Raw genomic sequence first — 21497 nt, forward strand, 5'->3', positions numbered from 1 at the left:
TAGCCAACTTCATTAAAGAAAAAATGAGGTTTACTTGTAACATTTTTTGGAACGAAAATTTAAATTACTTGTTTTATAGTCTATTGTACTTTAGGCTGCGTTTCTACCAGCGTAGCGAGGAATGTGTTTGTCAAGAACTATTAGAATCTTTTCCTCGCTCAGCGTGTAGTGATTCGATTGGTTTTTAACAAACACATCCCTTGCTACGCGGAAACGCAGCCAATATCCACCCTCCTTCCAGACAAAAAACATGCCGAAAATATAATAGTTCTTAATTAATGCTTGGAGAATACTCAAACAAAATTGATTTTAAAATAATCTAAACCATCCTCGTATTTAATAAATTGCCGATAACATCTGTGTTTTTGTTTTCCGACCTTTACGATAGCTTTCGTGTTTAACAATGGAAAATTTATACTATATATTTTTCTATTATTTTAAAATAAAGTGACACCGATGGATCTTTATGCATATTTATTAAATTATTATATAAACTAAACCTTTTCAGGTCACAAAAAAATTCATTTTAAAAATTTGAATGATAATCTGACATTTCAAACTTCACGTCCACATGTTCACTGTAGACTCTTCTCACTCCTCTAATATTTAACCTATTGGTAAGCACTTCTTCTTCAGCCTCGTTTATAATTTTAAAAATGTCTCTTTTCACTCTGATCTGTACTTCTGGTGGAAAAGTGTTCACGGTTTCACCTAAATTTGCAAAAAAATTGACCAATGTGTTATTTTCAGTAGTTTCTTGGTTATTTCTCTCTAGCTCTGGTATTGCATTCTCTGCGACTTCAATAAACGATTTTTCTACATTGGTTGATGAAGCGCTTTCAGAATCTTCATCTCCTAGTTCTGTGGGTTCCGTTCTTTCTCTGTTATCTATTATAGCGTCTATAAATGCCAATATTTTCTCGTACTTTATAGGTTTAATTTTTTTGAAACCTTGTGTTTTTTTTATTTGTCGCAGTTTTCGTGCTTTTCTGTAGTTGTCTCGTAGTCGTTTCCATCTATCTCTGCATTCATGCGCTAGAATAATAATATATGTTATAACATATATTTATTAAATACAAACAGAGACACAACAATATTATGAATCGATGAAAAAACACAAAACATAACATAACCTTCTTTTGATTATTTATTTAAGTTTATTGCACAATAAAAAAGTACAAATGGCTGCCTTAATGCCTTATGGCATCCTCTACCAGTCGACCATAGGAAAAAACAGAAATTCTCTAATGTGGGTGCAGTGAGAAAAATAATTCAGAAAACATAACAACTATAATCAGTTTAATTAATTAAAAAGTATAAATAATTCAGAAAACATAACAACTATAACTATTTTGTGTAATTGTTCATTGAACAATAGAACAAGAGCGGCATTTGAACTTTATAAATTGATTAGGTACAATTCGACATCGCTCGCAGTGCATCTCACTCGTACTTATATATTAGCGTAGCACGCCACTCGTGCGCTGTCTTGCTCATACGCCGCAGCGGCGTGCGAGTCGACATGAGCATGATAATGATAATAACCGCGTTAGGACGACCGAATGCGCTGAGAATAATGTCAATATGTACAAAGGTAAGTAAGAGTGGCTGCGGGATAAGTGTGGTACATACATAGGGGCCTGTTTACACATTGATTAGTGTTTATTGCGAGTTCATAAATTTGCTACACACGAAAGAAGCAAATGTAAGTATGCTGAACGCACAATAAATAGAGTGATCTGTCGATACCCCCCGTCAGGGGGGTATGAGGGGCCGCTACCGCACAATGGCTGCGGCGGCTGTTGCGGGAATAAATAAATAGATCAATGTGCAAACGGCCCCAATGTGAAGGCCAGCCACACAACCGTATTGACCTTAACCCATTTAGCCCGACCAGACCAGTAGGGCTAAGATGGTCGGCTGTTTATCATTTGTCACCATGCCTGTCACGTTCTAACAAGTATGTTAGTGCGAAAGTGACAGGCATTGTGACAAGCGATAAAAATAGAACCATGCTGCCACTGCTGGTGCTATATAACCGCTATATTTTTTTTGGTTTTTTTGTAGTGACTATTTGACACTAAATCAAAAAATCATAAAAAGGGGATTTTTTGGTTTTAGGGTTATCTGGGTTAATAAAAACCTTTCGTTAGCATGCTTACAAAATTACGTAATTCAGAAGGCGACGTTTTCTTACTATAGATCGTGTCATTCAAGACTACGTGTGCCTTGACTCTTATTGCCATGTTATTAAAGGTTAGATTTGACAAATCTGCGCGCCATCGTCGATGACACGAACTACGAGTATACGTGTTTACGCGTCACCTTGAAGCGTGTAAACAAATAAGGAATGTGTAGCCCCCAACCCACATTGTGCCAGCGTGGGGACTACAGCCCAAGTCCTTCCGCGCATGAGAGGAGCCTTTTTACAAGCTTTTAGGTATTTAACTTGCAACTTATACATGTATGTTGTTAGGGTCAAATCTTGCAAGCTAAATGAGTATTTAGGTGAGTAATATTACCATTATTCGATTGAGCTGTAACTTCACATTCATGTAAGTTGGGTGGAAATGCATTATTATGGTACCATCGAGCTGATCTGATGATGATCACAGGCCATATGACTTTGTGATAAAACAACGCAACCTAATTAATTGTTATGTGGGTTTGTTAGGATTGTTTAGATGAGTATTAATTGACTGTTGAAAGAAAAGTATAGTCAGCCATAAAAGCTTGTATCAATGTCATTTTTTTAATACCACGTCGGTGGCAAACAAGCATACGGCCCGCCTGATGGTAAGCAGTCATCGTAGCCTATGGACGCCTGCAACACCAGAGATATTACACCTGCGCGTTGCCGACCCTTTAAAAACTTGTACACTCCTTTTTTGAAGAACCCCATACTGTACTTATTTACCTGTTTGATTTGTTTTCTTAGCAATCTCCTGCCAAGCCGCCTCTCTCTTATGCTGGTCTTCATACTGCTTGTGTTCCGAATCATACAGCTCGCCGTGTTCCTTCACCAGGTTTATAAGCAATTCTTCATCCATAGTCTAAAAAGACAAATGAGGATATAGGTACATATGCGCAAGGCTAAACTCAGACGGCGTACACTGAAGGCCTACCGCGAACCACGTTCGACGTGTTGCCTCCCTGTTGAGAGGCAAAACGTCGAACGTGGTTCGCGGTAGGCCTTCTGGCCTCAAATCGACAAAAGTGGGACATAGAGTAAGTATAGAAAAAAATATAAATTAAGGAATTTCATTTAAAAATCTGTTCGACCTCGTTTTTGAGAACAAATCGGTAACTTAAGAGTAGTACAGCACGACCGTCCATACAAAAAGAGAAAACGTTTTTCCACTTCTAAATATTTTCCATTCTCCATGATTTTTAGTATGTTATTGACACAATGAAAATATATTTATAGATTTTCCTTATTTTCAAAATTTGCAAAACAAAAAGAAATGTTTTTTTTCAAAAAAGTGAAACCTAGAATATATCATGCCGAAGCGATCGACATCAAAACCAAAGTGATTTGTTAATATTTAGCTAGCGGAAACCGTTTTCTGCTGAAATGGAATTTCATAGAAAAAGTATCGTTATTTCGCTAGAATCGCAAAGCTATTCTTCCCTGTTAAGATTTTTTTTCTTCATACATTTTTTTATACCAGTATTACGCTTTAATTGGACCAGTAGGTAATAATTTTTGATAAGTAAATCTTATCTCTTACCTAAGGCGAGTTTTTTTAGCGAAATAAGTAATGTCACTAATGTCCCTTTTTTCTCGATTGGGCCCTATGTGTGACGCCGCAATCTTTAAACTAAAAAAGATCAATCCTCCAAATTTTGCTTGTTTAAAATGTATTAATGTTACATAAGTACACTGAAAAGCAGCCACTCGATCGTGTTAAAATAATAAGCGAATGAGTGAATAAGAATCAATATTATTGCCTTAAGTACATATTAATTTTAAGTTCATCGTAAAAAAAATATTTTAAATTGAAATCAACTGGGCCTAAAACAAACATGGGTAAAGTAAACAGTTAAGGTAGGACTCGTTTTGTTTAAGTTAAATAAATCGACACAGTTACCGGGTATAAAGTAGATTCAAAACAATGCAATCAGCTACAAGCAAGGAAATTGAATGTTATTAATCATTCCATAAAGTTTAAATTTGCACGGGCCGGCACAAGCGGTTGTGGGCTCGGAACACATTACGTATTTATCACCACGCGCATTACGATACGAGTAAAATATTGAAACTTATAAGAACAAAACAGTCGAATACAAGATTTTTAAATTGACAACGTACAGAAACAGATTAAAAATCATTTTAACAAACGATAGGAAATCAACTGACCATATTTTCTTCTAAAATAAAGCATGTTTTTGACAGAAACATGATATTTACCTGCAAGATAACCCCCACTGTTCGTCGCCGCGGCCGGACGCACACTAACGGATCGAAGTGGAGCGGGGCTCGGCGGGTCGGAGCGGAACGCGCCTGTCTCTCAACGCCCACTGTAAATCTGACTTTCCCACCAACACATAAAGTCGAATTCTGAATGCACGCTGTACGTAAAACGCTCGAGCGTTGCCAGCATTCAACATGCTGCCACGTTGCCGCTAGTTTATTGTGACCGTGGGTTAACCGAAAAAGAACGTTAAGACTTTAAAATTTAGGTGTATTTTTAAATGCTACAGATTTGTATGAAATGAAATTAAGTTCATATTCGCCTGGCACTTCAAAGGGCCTACCTTGAACATCGAAGTTCGCTACTTGCGATATTCGCGGTAGGTCTTATGATGGCAGGAGTTTTACCTGTAGGCCTAGCACAGGAGGGGCGCGACTATCGTGGCGCGACAGTATTTCACGCGCGAGATAGACCCGTCTTTTTCTAAGTGTATTATTTAAAGAGGGACGGGTAGTTTATTAGAGAGACACTGTCGCGCCAATCATTTGCTAGCCTGGCTATTTCCGTAAAATATTTTCTATAAGTAATATCAATGTCTGGCTAGGCGTATTCGGATGATTTCGAGTCTCTTGCGAGTGTCGGATAATTTTGAGGATGAAGTCTGATGTGATGGAATTATGTGTGACTTTCGGATTCATCCGTCGTTCGGAAGTAATTCGGAGCTACCCGAATGCACTATTAAATATTTTTACAGTACATATGGGTGCTACTTTACCGCACTAGTGCGAAAATTAGCATATTATGTTACTGTGTCGAACATTTAAAGGGCCATATGTACTGTAAAACGTTATACGATACATGTGCGAATAGGTAATTCGCAACTCGTGTTCAATCATCAATAATTGCCTAGACAATAAGTGAATAGATGTCCCGCTATCGGGTTAAACTCCCATTTCCCTTTTTAGGGTTCCGTACCTAAAGGGTCAAACGGGACCCTATTACTGAGACTTCGCTGTCCGTTCGTCCGTCCGTCCGTCCGTCTGTCACCAGGCGGTATCTCATAAACCGTGATAGCTAGACAGTTGAAATTTTCACAGATAAGGTATTTCTATTGCCGCTATAACAACAAATACTAAAAACAGAATAAAATAAATATTTAAGGGGGCTCCCATACAACAAACATAATTTTTTTGCCGTTATTATAAATAATGGTACGGAACCCTTCGTGCGCGAGTCCGACTCGCACTTGCCCGGTTTTTTGTTTATTTTACATCCATATCGTGTCTACTCGCGTATTCTGTTGCCAAATGAATGAATACATAAATTATTAACATTTAAAATTGCATCTACCTTCCTAATTGTAAATCAGATAAAAAAATGTTTAGTCACTGTGGCGCTTATCACACTCACTGGATCCGATGCACACGTCGCTACGATGTTAAAGCGAGACAACGCTATGCGCGTATTATAGCGACACCCCGCTTGAACATCGGAGTGACGTCCGAATCTCATCCAGTGTGTGCCAAGCGCCGCGCCGCGGTCCATTTACGTGAGCAATTCAGACTGAATCTCACACTATAAAACACACTTTATTTCTCTACAGTGAAAGTCTATTCTCCAATAACGCCCAATCCTTGAGACGGGGCCTACTGCGAACAACGAAGTTGGCAAATTGCGGGCATCTTTCTCTTTTACTCCAATCAAGGCGAAGTTAGAGTGACAGAGAAAGATGTCTGCAATTTAAGAACTTCGGTATCCGCGGTAGGCCCTCTGAAGTAGGTTCATAAACATAAATCTTACTGCAGTTGAGATTGTCGGTATTACATTGGTTTAAGGTCGCTTTCCGTATATTCCCGACTAAAACCGAGCGATGTATTTTGTCCGACTCGCCGCGTCTCGCTTCCATCGAATCGTTAGTATTCGTTCGAATTCTGCGGTGGAAACACGATTATTTCGCAGGTAATTACTTGAATTAATGTTTAAAACACATTTTCTATAAAATAAACTTGATAGGTTTTGAATTACAGCTTTTTAGTGTTATGTTGCTGGTTTTTTGTTAGACATTATTGTAATTCTCGCATAGGATTAGATGGTACCGAATTATTCCGATGTTGCGCGTTCCGTGCGATTCAATATGTTAAAGAAACGAGGCGTAGAGTACAGTCAGATGCAGAGAGAGGTAAGGTGAATTATAGTATAGGATTCATGGGCGTATTCAACATTTAGAATTTGGGATAAATTTTAGTATAATTTTCCTAATAAATATTTTTTTATGACTAAGTCGGGGACGGTGGTGAAGGTTTATTTTTATTTTAGATCTTTTATTTTATTTATTCAATTTTTAAGCAGCTCATTTTATTGTGAATTCAATGGATATCTATTTCTTGGCAAAATAATTATTTTAATATTTTCCTTGGGTCAAGTTGGGCATCAACGGCGAAGTTAGGGTTACCTACATACGCTACAGTAGGTACCTAAATATTTTTTCATCACACCAACTGGTAAAGGCCCTCTTGATTGTTCAAAACTGAATGAGAAAGTTGCATTTTATCCACATGTGGGGCAAAGTAATCAGATGCAAAATTTGAGTTGTTTCTTTATGTTAGCTGGTAGAATTGACTTTTAAATGATGATTTAAGTAAATGACAAATTTTTAATTAAGTATGTTCCTTTGGATTTGATTTGGTTTGATTTTTTTGGCATTTCATAGTTACTATTTTCCTCGCGTTGGTGTGATGAAAAATTTTGTGTTTCACTCGGAGGCAAAATTTGTTTAACCCTCGTGCCTTGAAACCCTCGCAACGCTTAAGATTCCACTTCTCGAACCACTCGCTACGCTCTTGGTTCAATTTTGTAATCTTTCGCTTGCTCGGGTATCAATATTAGCACGAGCGGTTAAACAATAACTTTGGCCCTTGTAAAACAAATAACTATTTTTCTGCTCTAGAACATGGACGAAGAAATGCTCATAAACCTGGTAAGGGAACACGGGGAGCTATACGACCCGGCGCACAGACAGTACCAGGACCAACACAGGAGGGACCAAGCTTGGAAGAAGATCGCTAACAAGATGAAGATGCCAGGTAATCACATTTTCAACACACTTGCTCAATACGACGTTTTTATTCCACCGATTTTTGGCTCATAATCCCAGATATTAAACACGCGTGCTTTTTCAGTATATTATAACACTCGTGCTTTTTCATTATATTATCCGACTGAGTTAAGAAGGTAACTGATTGCTAATAATATGCATGGAAACGGAGCCTTCATAATTTGGTCGAGTAATACATTTTTTAACCAACTATTGGGTGTTTCAAATGTTAGTTCAAAGAGTTAACGTACTTAAATACTCAACGTACAGTAGTGAAACTGAGCTACAAATACACGTCTATCTGTATATTTTCCTTTTTTGCATACAACAAAAAAAAACGATAATTTTGAAGCATTTTACAAAAACGTCAATATTTCCGTAACTAGAAACTGCCATAAGGACCCTTTTCTTATGGACGGTCACATTTGTTAAGGCTATAGGTAACCCGTGCGAAGCCGGGGCGGGTCGCTAGTATATTCTACGTCTGCAAATATACCGGGCGTGTATTCCTTTCTTTTTTTAGAAACTCCTATACTGTTAGGTAATTTGCTCTAACCTGAACTACTAACTTTACAGTCTGGGCGTAAGAGGGAGAAAATTCCAACTCATTACAGATTATGTATATTCATATATTCAGTGTAATTGGGGAATTTTCAGTAAATACATTTTTTATTTTCAGCTCTTGAATGCAAAGAAAGGTGGAAAAAACTGCGTGAAAACTACAGAAAAGCAATTAAACTACGTCAAACACAGAAAGCCAAAGGCATCAAGAAATTTAAACGCATCAAACACGGGCACATAATGACGTTTATAGATGACCAGAAAGAAATAGAATATGAAGAAGTCGATACTCACAGTGCCGGGCATTCTAGGAAAACAGAAACATATGCTGTAGAACCTAATTCAATAGATCCACTAGTGCTAGAAAAGAACTACGAAACAGTCCCTAGAACTGACACAGTGGTAACTTTCTTCACTAATTTAGGAGAGACAGTAAAAACCTTTCCGAAAGACGTCCAAATACGTGTGAAAAGAGATATATTTAAAATTATCAACGAGGCAGAAGAAGAAGTAGTGATGAACAAATTGAAGTGGTGATGAACATTGATATACCAATACATTTATTGCATAATGGAATTGTATTTATTTTCCTTGGTACAATGCCTCAAGGGCCTATTTTAGATATAAGCTAGTTATAGTAATCATCTGTACATATCCATTATGTATATTGTTATTGTCAATGAACATTGATTAGAATTCATTTCTATTTTATGTATTAATCAAATCTTAAGTAAATTGCCTTAAGTAAATGAATATATTTAATTTAAACTGTGCTACATGCCTACCCACCGATTTTTAATACTTTTGAAAATAGAAAGCTGATTTTACAGTAATTTAATTTCATAGCTTTAAATACTTCAAACAGTGTCGGATTAAATAACAATCCAAGGGATGATTTTATCCTAAAACGACAGGAACTTTAAAACAATCATAATTTTAAACCGGTATATTGCGATATTATTTTATACCTTGTATTTTTAGCGAGATTGAGTAGTATCAATATAAATATTGTAATTAATTGTATATGTATACTCGTATAACTATATTTACAGTACATATGGGGCTACTTTATAGCACTAGTGCGAGAAGTAGCATATTACGTTACTGTGTCGAACATTTAAAGGGCCATATGTACTGTAAAACGTTGTACGATACATGTGCGAATAGGTAATTCGCAACTCGTGTCGATTTAAAACACTCCCTTCGGTCGTGTTTTAATTTATCGCCGCTCGTTTCGAATTTCCTATTTTTCGCACTTGTATCGTAATGTACTATTGTATGTATATGTACTGATCGCAAATAAAAATTGAAACTTTTTATTTGTGTTTTGACGATGACCTTTGTATGTTTTTTATTTGGTAGTTTTATTTCCGACTTTCCGACGAAGGTTACACTGGTCTAGTTCCCGGATAACGCTAATTACATTCCACGACTATTTTCTTTCCTCACGGAATCTACACACAAAAAGAGATTTGAACCCATAACTCATAATATTATTTATTTACATAATAGATATACAGTGTTCTTTTTGAGCAGTTAGCCATAAGGTAATATAAGTTGCGAAAAGTCCCCAAAAAAGCTTAGTGAAACAAAAATAATTCAAAAAGAACCCTGTACCTTTAGTGTAAATTTATTCGATAGCGAAACGTGACTTACGCGTTTGCGTTAAGTCTCATTTTGTTTGGGATTTAGAAACAGCGCGCCAAGCGGGACGTTTTGGAAACTCAAAATCCCATACAAAATGAGACTTAACGCAAACACGTACGTCACGTCTCGCTATCGAATAAACTTACACTAGGGGTTCTGTATACAGAGGCATTACAGTAACGGTACGGTACAAAGACTAAACTAACTGAATAACTAGTTAGCTTAAATCGAAGGGATGACAGTATTTATTTAAACATGCTAAATGTTATGCTAATATAAAAAAGAATGTTGTTTTAAACGTCAAACTAATGCGTTTATCGACTACTGGGCATCTGAAGGCCCTTGAGGCATTGTACCAAGGATGCTAGCGATATTCCTCGCTGTATCGCAATGCTGATACGCAGTGCGAGGAAACCACCACCACCACCACCAGTTACGTCGACCAGACGCTTCGCGATTTCTGCAAAAACATAGACCACCCCACACATGAAAGTTTAATATGACTGTGTCCAAAACGCGTAAGTTTTAAATGTTAAATTTAACTATTGAAAATAATCCCATTGACAGAAAGCTTCCTCGACATATTTTTCTCGATCAGTTTCGTCGAAAGCTAAATGTCTTTGGCATGCAAATCAGGGCCTTGGCGGATTATTCATGGTCCGAGTTTTACTAAACGTAAATTGTTTTTTGTTTCCGAGTTTCAAATTCATAAAATCAAAAGGGTTTTCAACTGTCTTTCACGTTTCAGCTGTCTCATGGATAAATTTTAAGTCTCTTAAAATGTCTACAAAATTGTATAATTTAATTCTTTTCTTATTTTTATTCGTTATTCTCTCTTGGGGAGTCAGGTAGTAACTGATTTTGGGAGGTCTACTAGATTTTATTTTATTTCCAATACACATTTCGAAACACACAAAATCGAAAAAACTTTTGAGTTTTGAGTAATTTAATGACGTTTTCTACGAAGAACTTTGTTAAAGGACCAAATATATCTGTAATTAATTCTTCACTAGCGTAGTTAGTTAACCTTTAGTCATTTTGACGTAATATTTCGTAAAATTTTACAACAAATAAAATCTTACACTTAATACAATTATTTACTTACAGGAGACGTCTGCCAACAAACCATTCTGTGGTTAGGCAGAAGAATAAATGTAATTTTTTTTTCTTGTATGGACCACCAGGTGACTGATAAACCCAACTGATGGACATATGAAATAAACTGTATTCTGCTTCCAAAGAGTTTCTTTTTATATGTTGAGTAAACATATATTTTTAATAAAGTTCCAGTAAGTGACCCATTTTCCGGATACATAAGTAGCAGCCCTCGCATAGGCTAAACTCCAATCCACAAATCTTCACACCAAGAAACGTAGCTACCCGTAGCCACAATACAAACAAAACGACAAGAGACATGCAGCACCATTTGTTATAAGTTAAGAGGGTTCCCTACCCACTGGATACGTACAAAAGTATACAATTTGCGTCTGAACAAACGAAGCTGTCTAAGCCGAGCCACGCAATTTTTCAAGCCGCCACGAGTCATTTGTTTCCACGAAATGATCGGGGGAATGAAATAAAATTTGAATCTTAAACGGGTAAAGGGTACTGGAAGTCAATTGAGATGGTTGCAGCGAAAATTTGTTTTAATCCGTTTGATATTTTGACAAAAGGTGTTGGATATATTATGGTTAGAGCTGTTTGGTTTAAACAGAAGGAGGCCAATAAGGGCTAAGGCGTTTAATTTCGCGACTAGGGGCGCTAGTGTAGACGGAGACGGAGGTCTTTCGAAATGTCCAATGCGTAGTAGTTTTGGGAGTTACAAGCTTTTTAATGGCGAATTTTCACTCCTTATTCATAATTGTAGTAAATTATTTTTCTATTTTTGATTATTCATGGTAAATATCAGATATAGTTCAATAAATGTTAGTGGTTTTAGAAAAGTGTCAACTAAAATGTAGGCAAAATTAAACAGGTTTTAAAAACGGTAAATTTAGACGTTAAAATACTAAACTTTCGTGTATTAGATCGTATTCATTTTTTTAAACAATGATAGCAGAGTTTCGAGAGCTGTTTTTCTGAACCACCAACTACAGTGGCGCCAACTGAGGGCCTACCGCGAACTACGGTCGACGTGTTGCCTCTCTGTCGCACTTGTAAATTCGTACGCAAGCGTGACAGGGAGGCAACACGTCGAACGTGGTTCGCGGTAGGCCCTCTGGTGCGCACAAAACGGTAGCCCGTACTTGTATTGGCGCAAACTGGACGCACAGGCGAATGATAACAATGTAATTTCCAGTTGGCCTCAGGGTAAAATACGTAACATTATTTTTTGTCATTTTAAAACGAAGTCGTGAAATTACATGAAACTTGGCATGAACATTAAAGTAATATTTTATCTCTCGTATTATATTTTCTTATTAAAAATGTAATAAATAGAAAGAAAACATAGTGAGTAGAAGTTTTTATTAGAGATGCAAAGAATAGTGGCTTGGCCGAATACCGAATATCCGGCGGAGCCATAGGCCGAATAGCCGAATATTCGGTTAAAGATGTTTTACCTAAACTGAAGTAAATTCGAACGCGCGCGTGCGCGTGCGCTGTGCAAGTTGCAACTTGTTTCTTGATAGAAATTGCGCTTATTCTGCACGCAGTGCGTATTGAAATGTTGACAGTCTGAAGGATTATACTGATCTTAATAATTGATTACTTGTAGTTTGTTACTTTTTCACCTCTCGTTTACCGTTATCTACGTGTTAACGTACTATTCGGTATTCGGCCGAATAGTGAAATTATTGCCGAATAGGCCGAATAACGAATAGTGGCCGAATATTCGTTGCATCTCTAGTTTTTATGTGTAAATTCTACTTGCTGTATTTCCTTTGTATTATAATTTCTATATTTTTCGGACTTGATGGTACTGGCACGTTGGCATCCTTTGAGACGCGATCCCGCCTACGATCAAAGGGTATATTTAATTAACGAAAACAATAACCAACCCTTCCAATTGGGGTACGTAGCCATCAAATTTGATTTCAGAACTCCTGTGATCCGGTGCGCCTTCCTGTTTGTTTTTACAATTCTCGGAATTAGAAAATTGGTCCTTTTCCCGGAAAGCGTATCAAAATTGTAAATTTTGTTTTGCGGATCCAGTTTTAATCAACACTTGTTTGTTAATTACTGAGAGCTGATTTGAAGTATAGGTACACTGAAAAACTTATTACACTAATTGACTAAATCTCACAATGAGCTCAATAAGGCTTGTGTTGTAATTACTTAGACAACAATATGCATATATAATATATAAAAAGACATAGAAAACACCCATGACCCAGGAACAAATATCCATGGCCATCACACGAATAAATGCCCTTACCAGAATTTGAACCCGGAACCATCGATTTCATAGGCAGGGTTACTAGGCCAGACAGTTCGTCAATTCTCGATATGCTACCTTTGAAAGGCTAGGCGCCTTTGAGGACCGGAGGACTTGCTCTCTTTTTCTTTAATATCATCTATTTAAGTTTATAACCTATCGTTATCAATAACCAAGGAATTAAATTACCCTCAAACCATTTTTCCTATCAATAGTTTAACAAGCAGAAACATCTGCATGCTATTGAGCTTAGAAATAAATTAAAAGTGGAAGTAGTAGCTCTGACCGGCTATGGACTCGCGCGCGAGAACGCAATCATGCTATACGGTCAGATGAAGAGCATTGGGCTAGCGATCCAGTCGTCATGGGTTCAATAATTTTTACTACTTTTAATTTATGTCGAAGCTTAATATCATTGTTTCAGACGTTAAGAAGTATAACACTCTTACGGTAGAGGTCGCTAGGGGTACCTCTCTGAAAGACCCTCTCTGGAGATATTTGCTATGTTGGGACGTCAGTCTTGGTAACTCCGATGGAAGAGCCCAGGGCTAGAGCTATCCAGTGGTCGCGGGTTGAAGTCCCACCCAAGACAGTAAATTTTGCCACTTAATTTATTTCATCTTTCCTAATGTTATTCATTGGAAATGCCACTTGTGATTTGAATGATTTGATACATTTGTGTGTCTAAATCATTTTGCCGCACACCTGACAGCGGCGATAAGGGTGATGTATGTGCGCCTTGACGGTGTACCAAAAATAAATGTTTTGCGCTCTTAGGATTACACTAGGCAATGAGGCCATTCGGCTTATATAACATTTTTTCTGTCCCAGCAGGGCTTTATGCACGTGACGTGTTAAGTGTCACTTTTTAATACCACGCGATTGAAAGAGACAGACACTGCCATTATCACGCTGCCACGTAGATAAATACAACCGTCATATCCGTACAATACAAATTGGGTGAGCGATACTTACTTATGTTAGTCCTTTTTAAGACGAAAGTGAAGGACCCGTGCAAAATCGCCTCTTCATACAAACGTAGTCCTTATTTTCCTATCTGAATAATCATATTATTGAAAATATTTTTATACAATTTGCTGTATATTAACCACAGCTATGCCCCTACGTTAGATTTTAATCATTCTAAGATATAAGAGCCATTAAAAATTTGTATGAAATCTGTTTTTCGCTCCTAATTTTTACATAAGTAAAAAAATCTAAAATAGTCAAACGTAGAGGCATAGCTATGGTTAATATATATCAAATTATATATAAATATTTTTCACAATGTCAATATCCAGAAAGGAGAATGGGGACTCCTTTTGCATGGAGACGCGGACATCCTCTTTTCTCTTAAGCAATCTTAATTAATTTATCTTTACAGATCTTTTCCACTTCAGTAAATTGACTAAGTACGTAATCTAAACATGAAATAACATTGATAGGCTCTTTTTGCATTGAAGGTTGAATTTAGATTGCCTCGTCCGTCATTGACAAGGTACAGTCTGACGCAGAGCTACAATTCATAGGTACAGTCGAGTGCAAAAATATGTATCGAAAGAATCGTCTCATAAATATGGTCCTACGCTCTTATTACACTGGAATAAGATGCTATGGGACATATTTTTGAGTAAGATGTGTACACCCATATTTTTACACTTGACTGTACAGAGGCGAACGGAAATGTCATGTGTTTACGGAGTTATATTATTTAGGCTCGTGCACTTCATTGACTGGAGTACCGGCCTAGGCTGCATTTGTCGCGGGAATCTTGCCGATTTACTTCTCCGGTTTATCTGGCCCTATTCGTCTTTATTACGCTGGCATATTATTAGGGTCCAGGGTAGTTGCCACTAAGGACAATTTACCTCTGCGTAAGTATGTGTGTGGTGGACTACGATTGGCTGTTTTATTATTTTACCTGGTTGTTCTTTGGTTTGGTTAGTTCTACTTTTGGATTTCGAGGGGCTTAGAGGGTTTCGTAAATAGGGCTGAGGTGTAGGCTACTACTGGGGTCCACAGGAAGTGGATAGAGGAACGGCCACCAGTATGATCTATGATGGTTAGCTGTGAATAGGTATATGGAATGAGCAGTAGCAAATTTTGCCTACCGTGGCTATTTTAGCCCACCTCTGTGGCTAGCTACCACCTCTCGGGTCCAGTCTGATTTCAGCTTGTCGATCTTAGCTCCAAATTCAGTGATCCGCGATTTTAAGCGCAGCGTAGAGTTACGAGTTCGGTGAACCCGTTTTACTCCCAGTATTTTGGTCTTTTTCGCCTCAGTGAGTGACCAGTGACCACCTTTGAGCATCATGAATTAGGATAGGTTAAAAGCATATGTCAACGTGTTTTCGCTTTAAGGTCAAAGGAAAGTCGCCTTACAGCAGCTTCTAATATATATAATATTCTTAAGATAAATGAATACACACTACTACATACATATACAAGATGAAGAATATTACACTGGTTAATTTTTAACATGCGAACGATGCTATTAAGGTATTAAGCTTAGAATATATTTAAAAGTAGAAAATTTAATTGCATCGTTCGCAGACGTCTGCTTGTCAAAGATTAATTTAGTATGGGTAGCATATCGTAACTGGTGAATTTCCAACATGATTTGGAAGTTTGGAACTCTGGCAGCCGTTTAAGAAGTGGCACTTTCTTACGGTAGATGTCGCTAGGGTCGAGAAAATTTGCTGGCTATGGATCACGTCTGGGTGGCTCAGTTGGCAGAGCGCTGGAGTATTGATCCTGAGGCCGTGAGTTTAAGACAATTTAATGGGAGGAACAGACAGATAGGCTATACTACCAAGTGGATGCCAGTAGATGGGCGCGGACGCAGCAAGAGACGGAGACGGCGATTCCTTAACAACTGGCCGAAAGAATCACTAAATCAGGAGTAATCAAGGGGAGAGACTAGGGACTGCTGAGTTTGTATGGCGAGTACTGTATTTGTATAGAAAACCAGTACCGGGAGCACCCCCTAGGAGAGACCTTTTCCCAGCAGTGGGACTCCAGAATAGGCTAGAAAAAAGCAGTGCAGTTGCTCTTGGTTATTTGTGCTCATGAGATTAGTATACATTTTTAACTTTCGGACATTGAGGGCATATCTTACTTAAACTTACATCCATAAAAAGAAAGGCAAAATACCCCTCAGTTTTCTATATGACCTTAACAGACCTGTAACATCTGTAATAAACATCTGTAACTCGAAGTAAATAGCCATAAATACGGCTAAAAGTACCTCTTAGCTGTATTCATTTTATCTGAAAGCTACATAAAGACCACTTTTCATTTACCCTCCCTCCAATTTCGGCATCCAGTAACGCTCTTAAAAGGTGAGCCGAGATAAGAGAGCGTTACATAAATGAAAGCCTACTCGTTGAATTGTAAGTTGGCTTGAGACCAGTGGATCTTGAGGATTGCACATTTTAAGAAGTATCGATGTCGATAAAATATCCCTGTTATGATATAGGAGGCGAACGAGCGGACAAATAGCCTGATGGTAGGCAATAAGCGTCGCCCATGGACACGTGTAATACCAGAGAGGTTGCAACTGCGTCGCCGACTTTTAAGATGGGAGTAGGTACGCTCATTCTTGAAGGTGTGAAGTTAAACTGGACTTGGATGTCGTTAAAGATATCTGTCAAAGATCTATACCGGAGTATCCGGAAGACAAAAAATCATGTAGATTGGGAGGCCTTTGTGCATAAAGCAAAGACCACATGTGGTCGTGATGATATTTTTTTCTGTGGGATATCAATATTGTTTGTACAAAACCGTTGTATTTTTATTTTTGGTGAAGAAAAACATCGTGAGGAAACCGGACCAATTTCCCCACTGGGATGTCAGATGGCAGTCGCTTTCGTAAAAACTAGTTGGGATTAGGATGTTGAGCAGACGGTATCCCACGTTCCCCAAGTAAGCCCAGAAAAGAATGTGTGAATCAACCCCAAGGTACCGATATCAAGTTTTCTCATCCCTTTTGTATTACGTAACTACCAAATGGGGCCCTCCGGCAGTCTATCAATCATCGCTAAGATATTGTTATTGGCCATTCACGCTTGGAAGTGGGTTCGAACCCGGGTTGACGAGTTCGCTAACAGCGTTTTGATTACAATTCTATTTCAATTAAAATTTGAGAAATGTTTCCTTTATCCGTTAAAAGCGGGGGTTGTTTTTCGAAGCTTTATAGTTCACATTCATTTATTCAGAATACCTACTCTACAAATATTCATAATATATTATTTTCAATTAGGCGATGTTATGGGTTCAAACCTCGGCTCGTACTAATTGAATTGAATTGAATTGAAATATTTATTTCGGACTTGACGTCCATAGGGTTAGGTAACAATGACTAATGAGAGGAATTATATTTTTCCGGAATAATTACTATATACAGGGAAAATACATTTATTGTAAATTTCCTATAACACCAACGCAATACAAATTTATATAGGTACTAAAATTAAAACTAAACTAGCCATAAAATAAAACTAATTATACTACAGGGAAATGCTTTGGTACCCAAAATAAAATAAAAAAAACGCTCTTACCAAGAAAATATACTAAGCAACACTAGTTGTTTCAATCAAGACTGAACTCCAAATTGATTAAAAAAATACTTAATATATTGAATGATCGCCAAATCTAGAAGAGCATATTAGTGCGATATTTTTACCTAAATAAACCACTATGATTACCAAAAATGTAAGTATAAATATTACCTACCAAATAAAGTAAAATGATCCTCACAGAACCGAACTTCCGTAGAAATTTAATTTATCTTTAATTTATTTATTTGTTACAAAATTCTTTTTTTTCCCCTGTACTTGTAGTGTAAGATAATATTATTTGCCAAATTTCATACTTCTAGGTCAACGGAAAGCGCCCTATAAATTTGGATTGATGAACACGGCCGTATCTTTTTTTTACGTTAACTAAGACTTTGGTTTTCACAGCTTTAAGGAACTGTAGACCTGAGTATATAGTTTTAATTTCAACTCGATACCTTCACGCGTTCCCGAGGTAAAGGGTCTTGACAGACAGACGGACGGCCAAAAAAGTAATCATATAAGGGTTCCGTTTTCTCCTTTTAAGGTACGTAACCCTAAAAAGTGATGGCTGTAAGTTTATTATTCTATTGCTACTGGTAAAATTTGTATGCGAGACTACCTCCCAAAATTGTCAAATAACAAAAATCTTAACTTACGTTTCGCTTTACAGGGGTAATAAAATCTCTACAGCGATGATAATCCACAGATTCAATGAATAACAAAGTTGATGAAGCCCAAAAGGCTACTGTTTAAACGTGAAGATTAATGCTTCCCTAATGAATACGCATTTCATTTCACATTTCAGTGTTGCCAACTTCGTCAGACGTAAGTGTTTAATTAATTATTTCGTAGAATACCAGGTGCCCTTGACGCTTGTGTTTTGTTTTTACATTTGCAATTAACTAATTAATTGAGTGGGAGATTGTTCAGAACTTAAGGCAAATAAGATTTAATAATTCGGCTTTTTATAACAATAATATAACAAATAGCCAGGTCTATTTTCTTATTATTAATGAAAAGGTACTATTTCCTATTTAGTTATAACATATACTGTTTTAATAGGGATGTTGACTTTATTTAAAATAAATAAATTGACATCCTACAGAAAATAAATCACAAGAACATTATTAACGAATAGAATCAGGCTTTACTTTGCTGAAATTCACATTAATTAAAACAAAAAATATTCATTTGCTAATCTTTTGCGTTATCTTTTCGTGGATTAGCAAAGTAATATACTTAATTATTAAAAAAGTATAGCTCGCAGTTATGTTTTGAGATATTTTCTATTAAAAGTAATACCATTTATTTATATAAAAGATATATATATAGATACAGAGGTACTATAAAATAGGCCCCTGAGGCATTGAGGATGCTGGCGGCATTTCCTCGTTGTATCGCAATGCTAATACGCTGTGCGAGGAAGCCGCCAGCTCTTCGGTCATCAGTTACCTACGTCAACCAGACTCTTTTTCTGCAAAAAAATTGTGCGCACTAAACCGTAACGTCACAAATGTCCGTGTTTCATTTGGTCAGAATAAATAAGAAATCCAAATTTGGGACAAAAAAATGTATACAAAGTCCCATTGAGTTACGGAAAATTCTATACAGAATAAGGAACTCTATAAGTACATCCACCAAATTTTATGAAATAATGGTAAATTTAAAAAAAAAAAATTCTTAAGGAGGGCCTATTTCCGAAAATATTAACTTTATCAAAAAGTGGTTTTAGGAAAGCCGTATTCGTTTTGAAAAACCTATCCAACGATAACCCACACTATTGGGTCAAAGCAATATATATATATTTGTAATTTATTTTTGTGATAAATATTTGAATGCTGAAATTCCAACCGGACATTTAAAGAACTGAATTTGTATATTGACAGCTTATCAACTCGTGTTTTATCAAATAAATTATTATCTTATCTGACCTTCTTTACTAACTTCCTTCTTTCTCCTTATTAACATTAATTTTCCATACATTGAACGGTAACTCTGTTAAAAGCTGCACTGCATTGCATGGATGTTGGTGGAAATAGCAATTAAAAGGCACAAAGGCGCAACAATGTTACAATATTGTTGTTGGTTGGCGCATAATTATACTCCTACTCATGCCGAGATTGTGTAACCAGGATAGTGAAATTAACACGACATGATATAATTATATCATAATTAATTTATTCAAGCTAATTAGCTTGAATGCTGTATAGGTATTTTTTTTTAGTTTTATAGGTAGGTAGTTACGCACTGCGATAACTAGACTCGTTAGGAATTTTCTTACTTGTAGGTGTAGAATCGTTGTAATACGCTTATTGTACTGGGGCGCATTTTATGAAGGCCTTTGCCTCTTTGTTTGCCCTATTTATTAGAAAGACACAGCAATTAAAGGCGACACAATACAGTCGCCCGAGCGTCCGCGTCTAGTCAACTCTGCTGCTGCTCGACGCAACGATGGCGCAACTGAGCAGCGACGGCATTTACCATAGCGCTGACTAGACGCCGATGCTCAAAAGACGCTAGTGTGGGTTTCACCCTAAATGTTACAGGGCTATAACCGCAAACTACTACTTTCGTAACAGGTGTTGCAGAAACAGGACTGTTTAAAGAACAGGGATTTTAGGTACCAGACAAAAATGGAACCGGGATTTCCCGGTATTTTCGGTACATCCGAGTTGGCTTTCGAAATTCCATGAAAACTTTAGTGCCCCAATATTTAACGGCGTCTGTCAAATCTAGTGTTTTGAGATTTGGTTTGTTAGAGTCAAAATTTGGTTTGTTACAATCAACAGAGATTTGTTTAATTTTATGAAGTGTTTAAGTTATTTTACGTAAATATCTTACTTAAATAAAATACAAATGTTGCAATATTTTTTCCATCTTTAAAAAAATATATCTGTAAGTAGTACTTTAATTAAAAAGATAATTACTAGAAAAAATACTTCCATAGCAACATCAACGACGACATCAATTTGAATACCTACTATGTTGGAATGAGGACATGTAGGTATTAGTGTGCCAATTAACAGAAAGGAATATGAGAAATCGATATTCTTGCTAGCAGATGTTAGTTCCGATCAAATTAGCTATGCCCATGTAACGTAAGTTAATCTTACATCTGTGAAAGTTGGGAATGGTCAAAAAGTTTGAAAACTTCTCGGAAATTTTCGAAGGAAATTAAGGTAACTTTCGTTTTGGAAACCAAAAATGTCGATCGCCATACAAAAATTAGAAAAGATTCCGAAATTATTAATATTTTCGGAGAACATATAATTTTGTTATAATCTTAGTATCTGGTCGTAGACAATATCGTCAAAATCTATTTAATTTCATTGTGTATTTGAACTTCTGTAACTTAAAAGAAAAACTATAAAGCTACCTTTTCTAGTTTTGGAACTTCAGAAGTGGAATCAGAAAAGATAAATCCGATAATATGTAACGTCATGGCTAATCAAAGTTTTTTTTAAGTATATTATTGTACAGTTAACAAATAAACAAAACTACGCCTCTACTAAACTAGCCTAAAAAAATAAGTCAATAAATAGGTATGTAAATAAAGTAAAATATAAGTATTTCAATGTAAAATACGTTTGATGTTTCTATCTTTACAAACAAAAATCAACTTGGATAACACTGGTCCTGAACTTGCCAGTTTTGGTTGAACAAACAACAACTTGTTTCAAAATTTATGTATTCATATGCATGGAAACTTCGTCGAATTTGGCGCAGCTTTTCAATTATTCAGTATAATCGTTGCAGAACAATAAAGTTTCCTGAAATAATCATCTTCTCTTTCTCTCTGACTTATCTTTCGGTCACTATGTTAAAGCGTCAGTGTAGTGTTGGCC

At 36.7% G+C, this 21497-nt stretch overlaps 2 protein-coding genes across 3 annotated transcripts in view; one reads left to right on the plus strand and one right to left on the minus strand.

Annotated features, from left to right (window-relative positions):
• Window positions 1-457: 457 nt before the first annotated feature.
• Window positions 458-21497, minus strand: part of LOC133524901 (uncharacterized) — a 40071-nt gene continuing 19031 nt past the window's right edge. The window contains exons 1-3 of one of the 2 annotated variants that reach the window (XM_061861061.1): window positions 4412-4621; window positions 2918-3053; window positions 458-1035 (exon numbers count right to left, since the gene is read on the minus strand). In XM_061861061.1, the coding sequence (XP_061717045.1) occupies window positions 527-1035; window positions 2918-3050 (642 nt within the window). In that variant the 5' untranslated portion in view covers window positions 3051-3053; window positions 4412-4621 and the 3' untranslated portion in view covers window positions 458-526. Of the gene's footprint in view, window positions 1036-2917; window positions 3054-4411; window positions 4622-21497 lie in introns of those variants that run through there. The other variant, XM_061861062.1, reaches the window with a different exon arrangement.
• LOC133524903 (uncharacterized) lies at window positions 5702-8640 on the plus strand. Its single transcript, XM_061861065.1, has 3 exons — window positions 5702-6374; window positions 7363-7498; window positions 8189-8640. The coding sequence occupies exons 2-3, from the start codon at window positions 7366-7368 to the stop codon at window positions 8605-8607; spliced, it is 552 nt and encodes a 183-aa protein (XP_061717049.1). The 5' UTR covers window positions 5702-6374; window positions 7363-7365; the 3' UTR covers window positions 8608-8640.

Source organism: Cydia pomonella, chromosome 14 (genome assembly GCF_033807575.1).
Source record: "Cydia pomonella isolate Wapato2018A chromosome 14, ilCydPomo1, whole genome shotgun sequence".
Classification (NCBI taxonomy): Eukaryota; Metazoa; Arthropoda; class Insecta; order Lepidoptera; family Tortricidae; genus Cydia; species Cydia pomonella.

Coding starts and splice junctions, on each gene's coding strand:
- LOC133524903 (XM_061861065.1), top strand. CDS start 7,366: ATGGACGAAGAAATGCTCATAAACCTGGTAAGGGAACACGGGGAGCTA. Junction 7,499..8,188: donor TAACAAGATGAAGATGCCAG/GTAATCACATTT, acceptor TTTTATTTTCAG/CTCTTGAATGCAAAGAAAGG.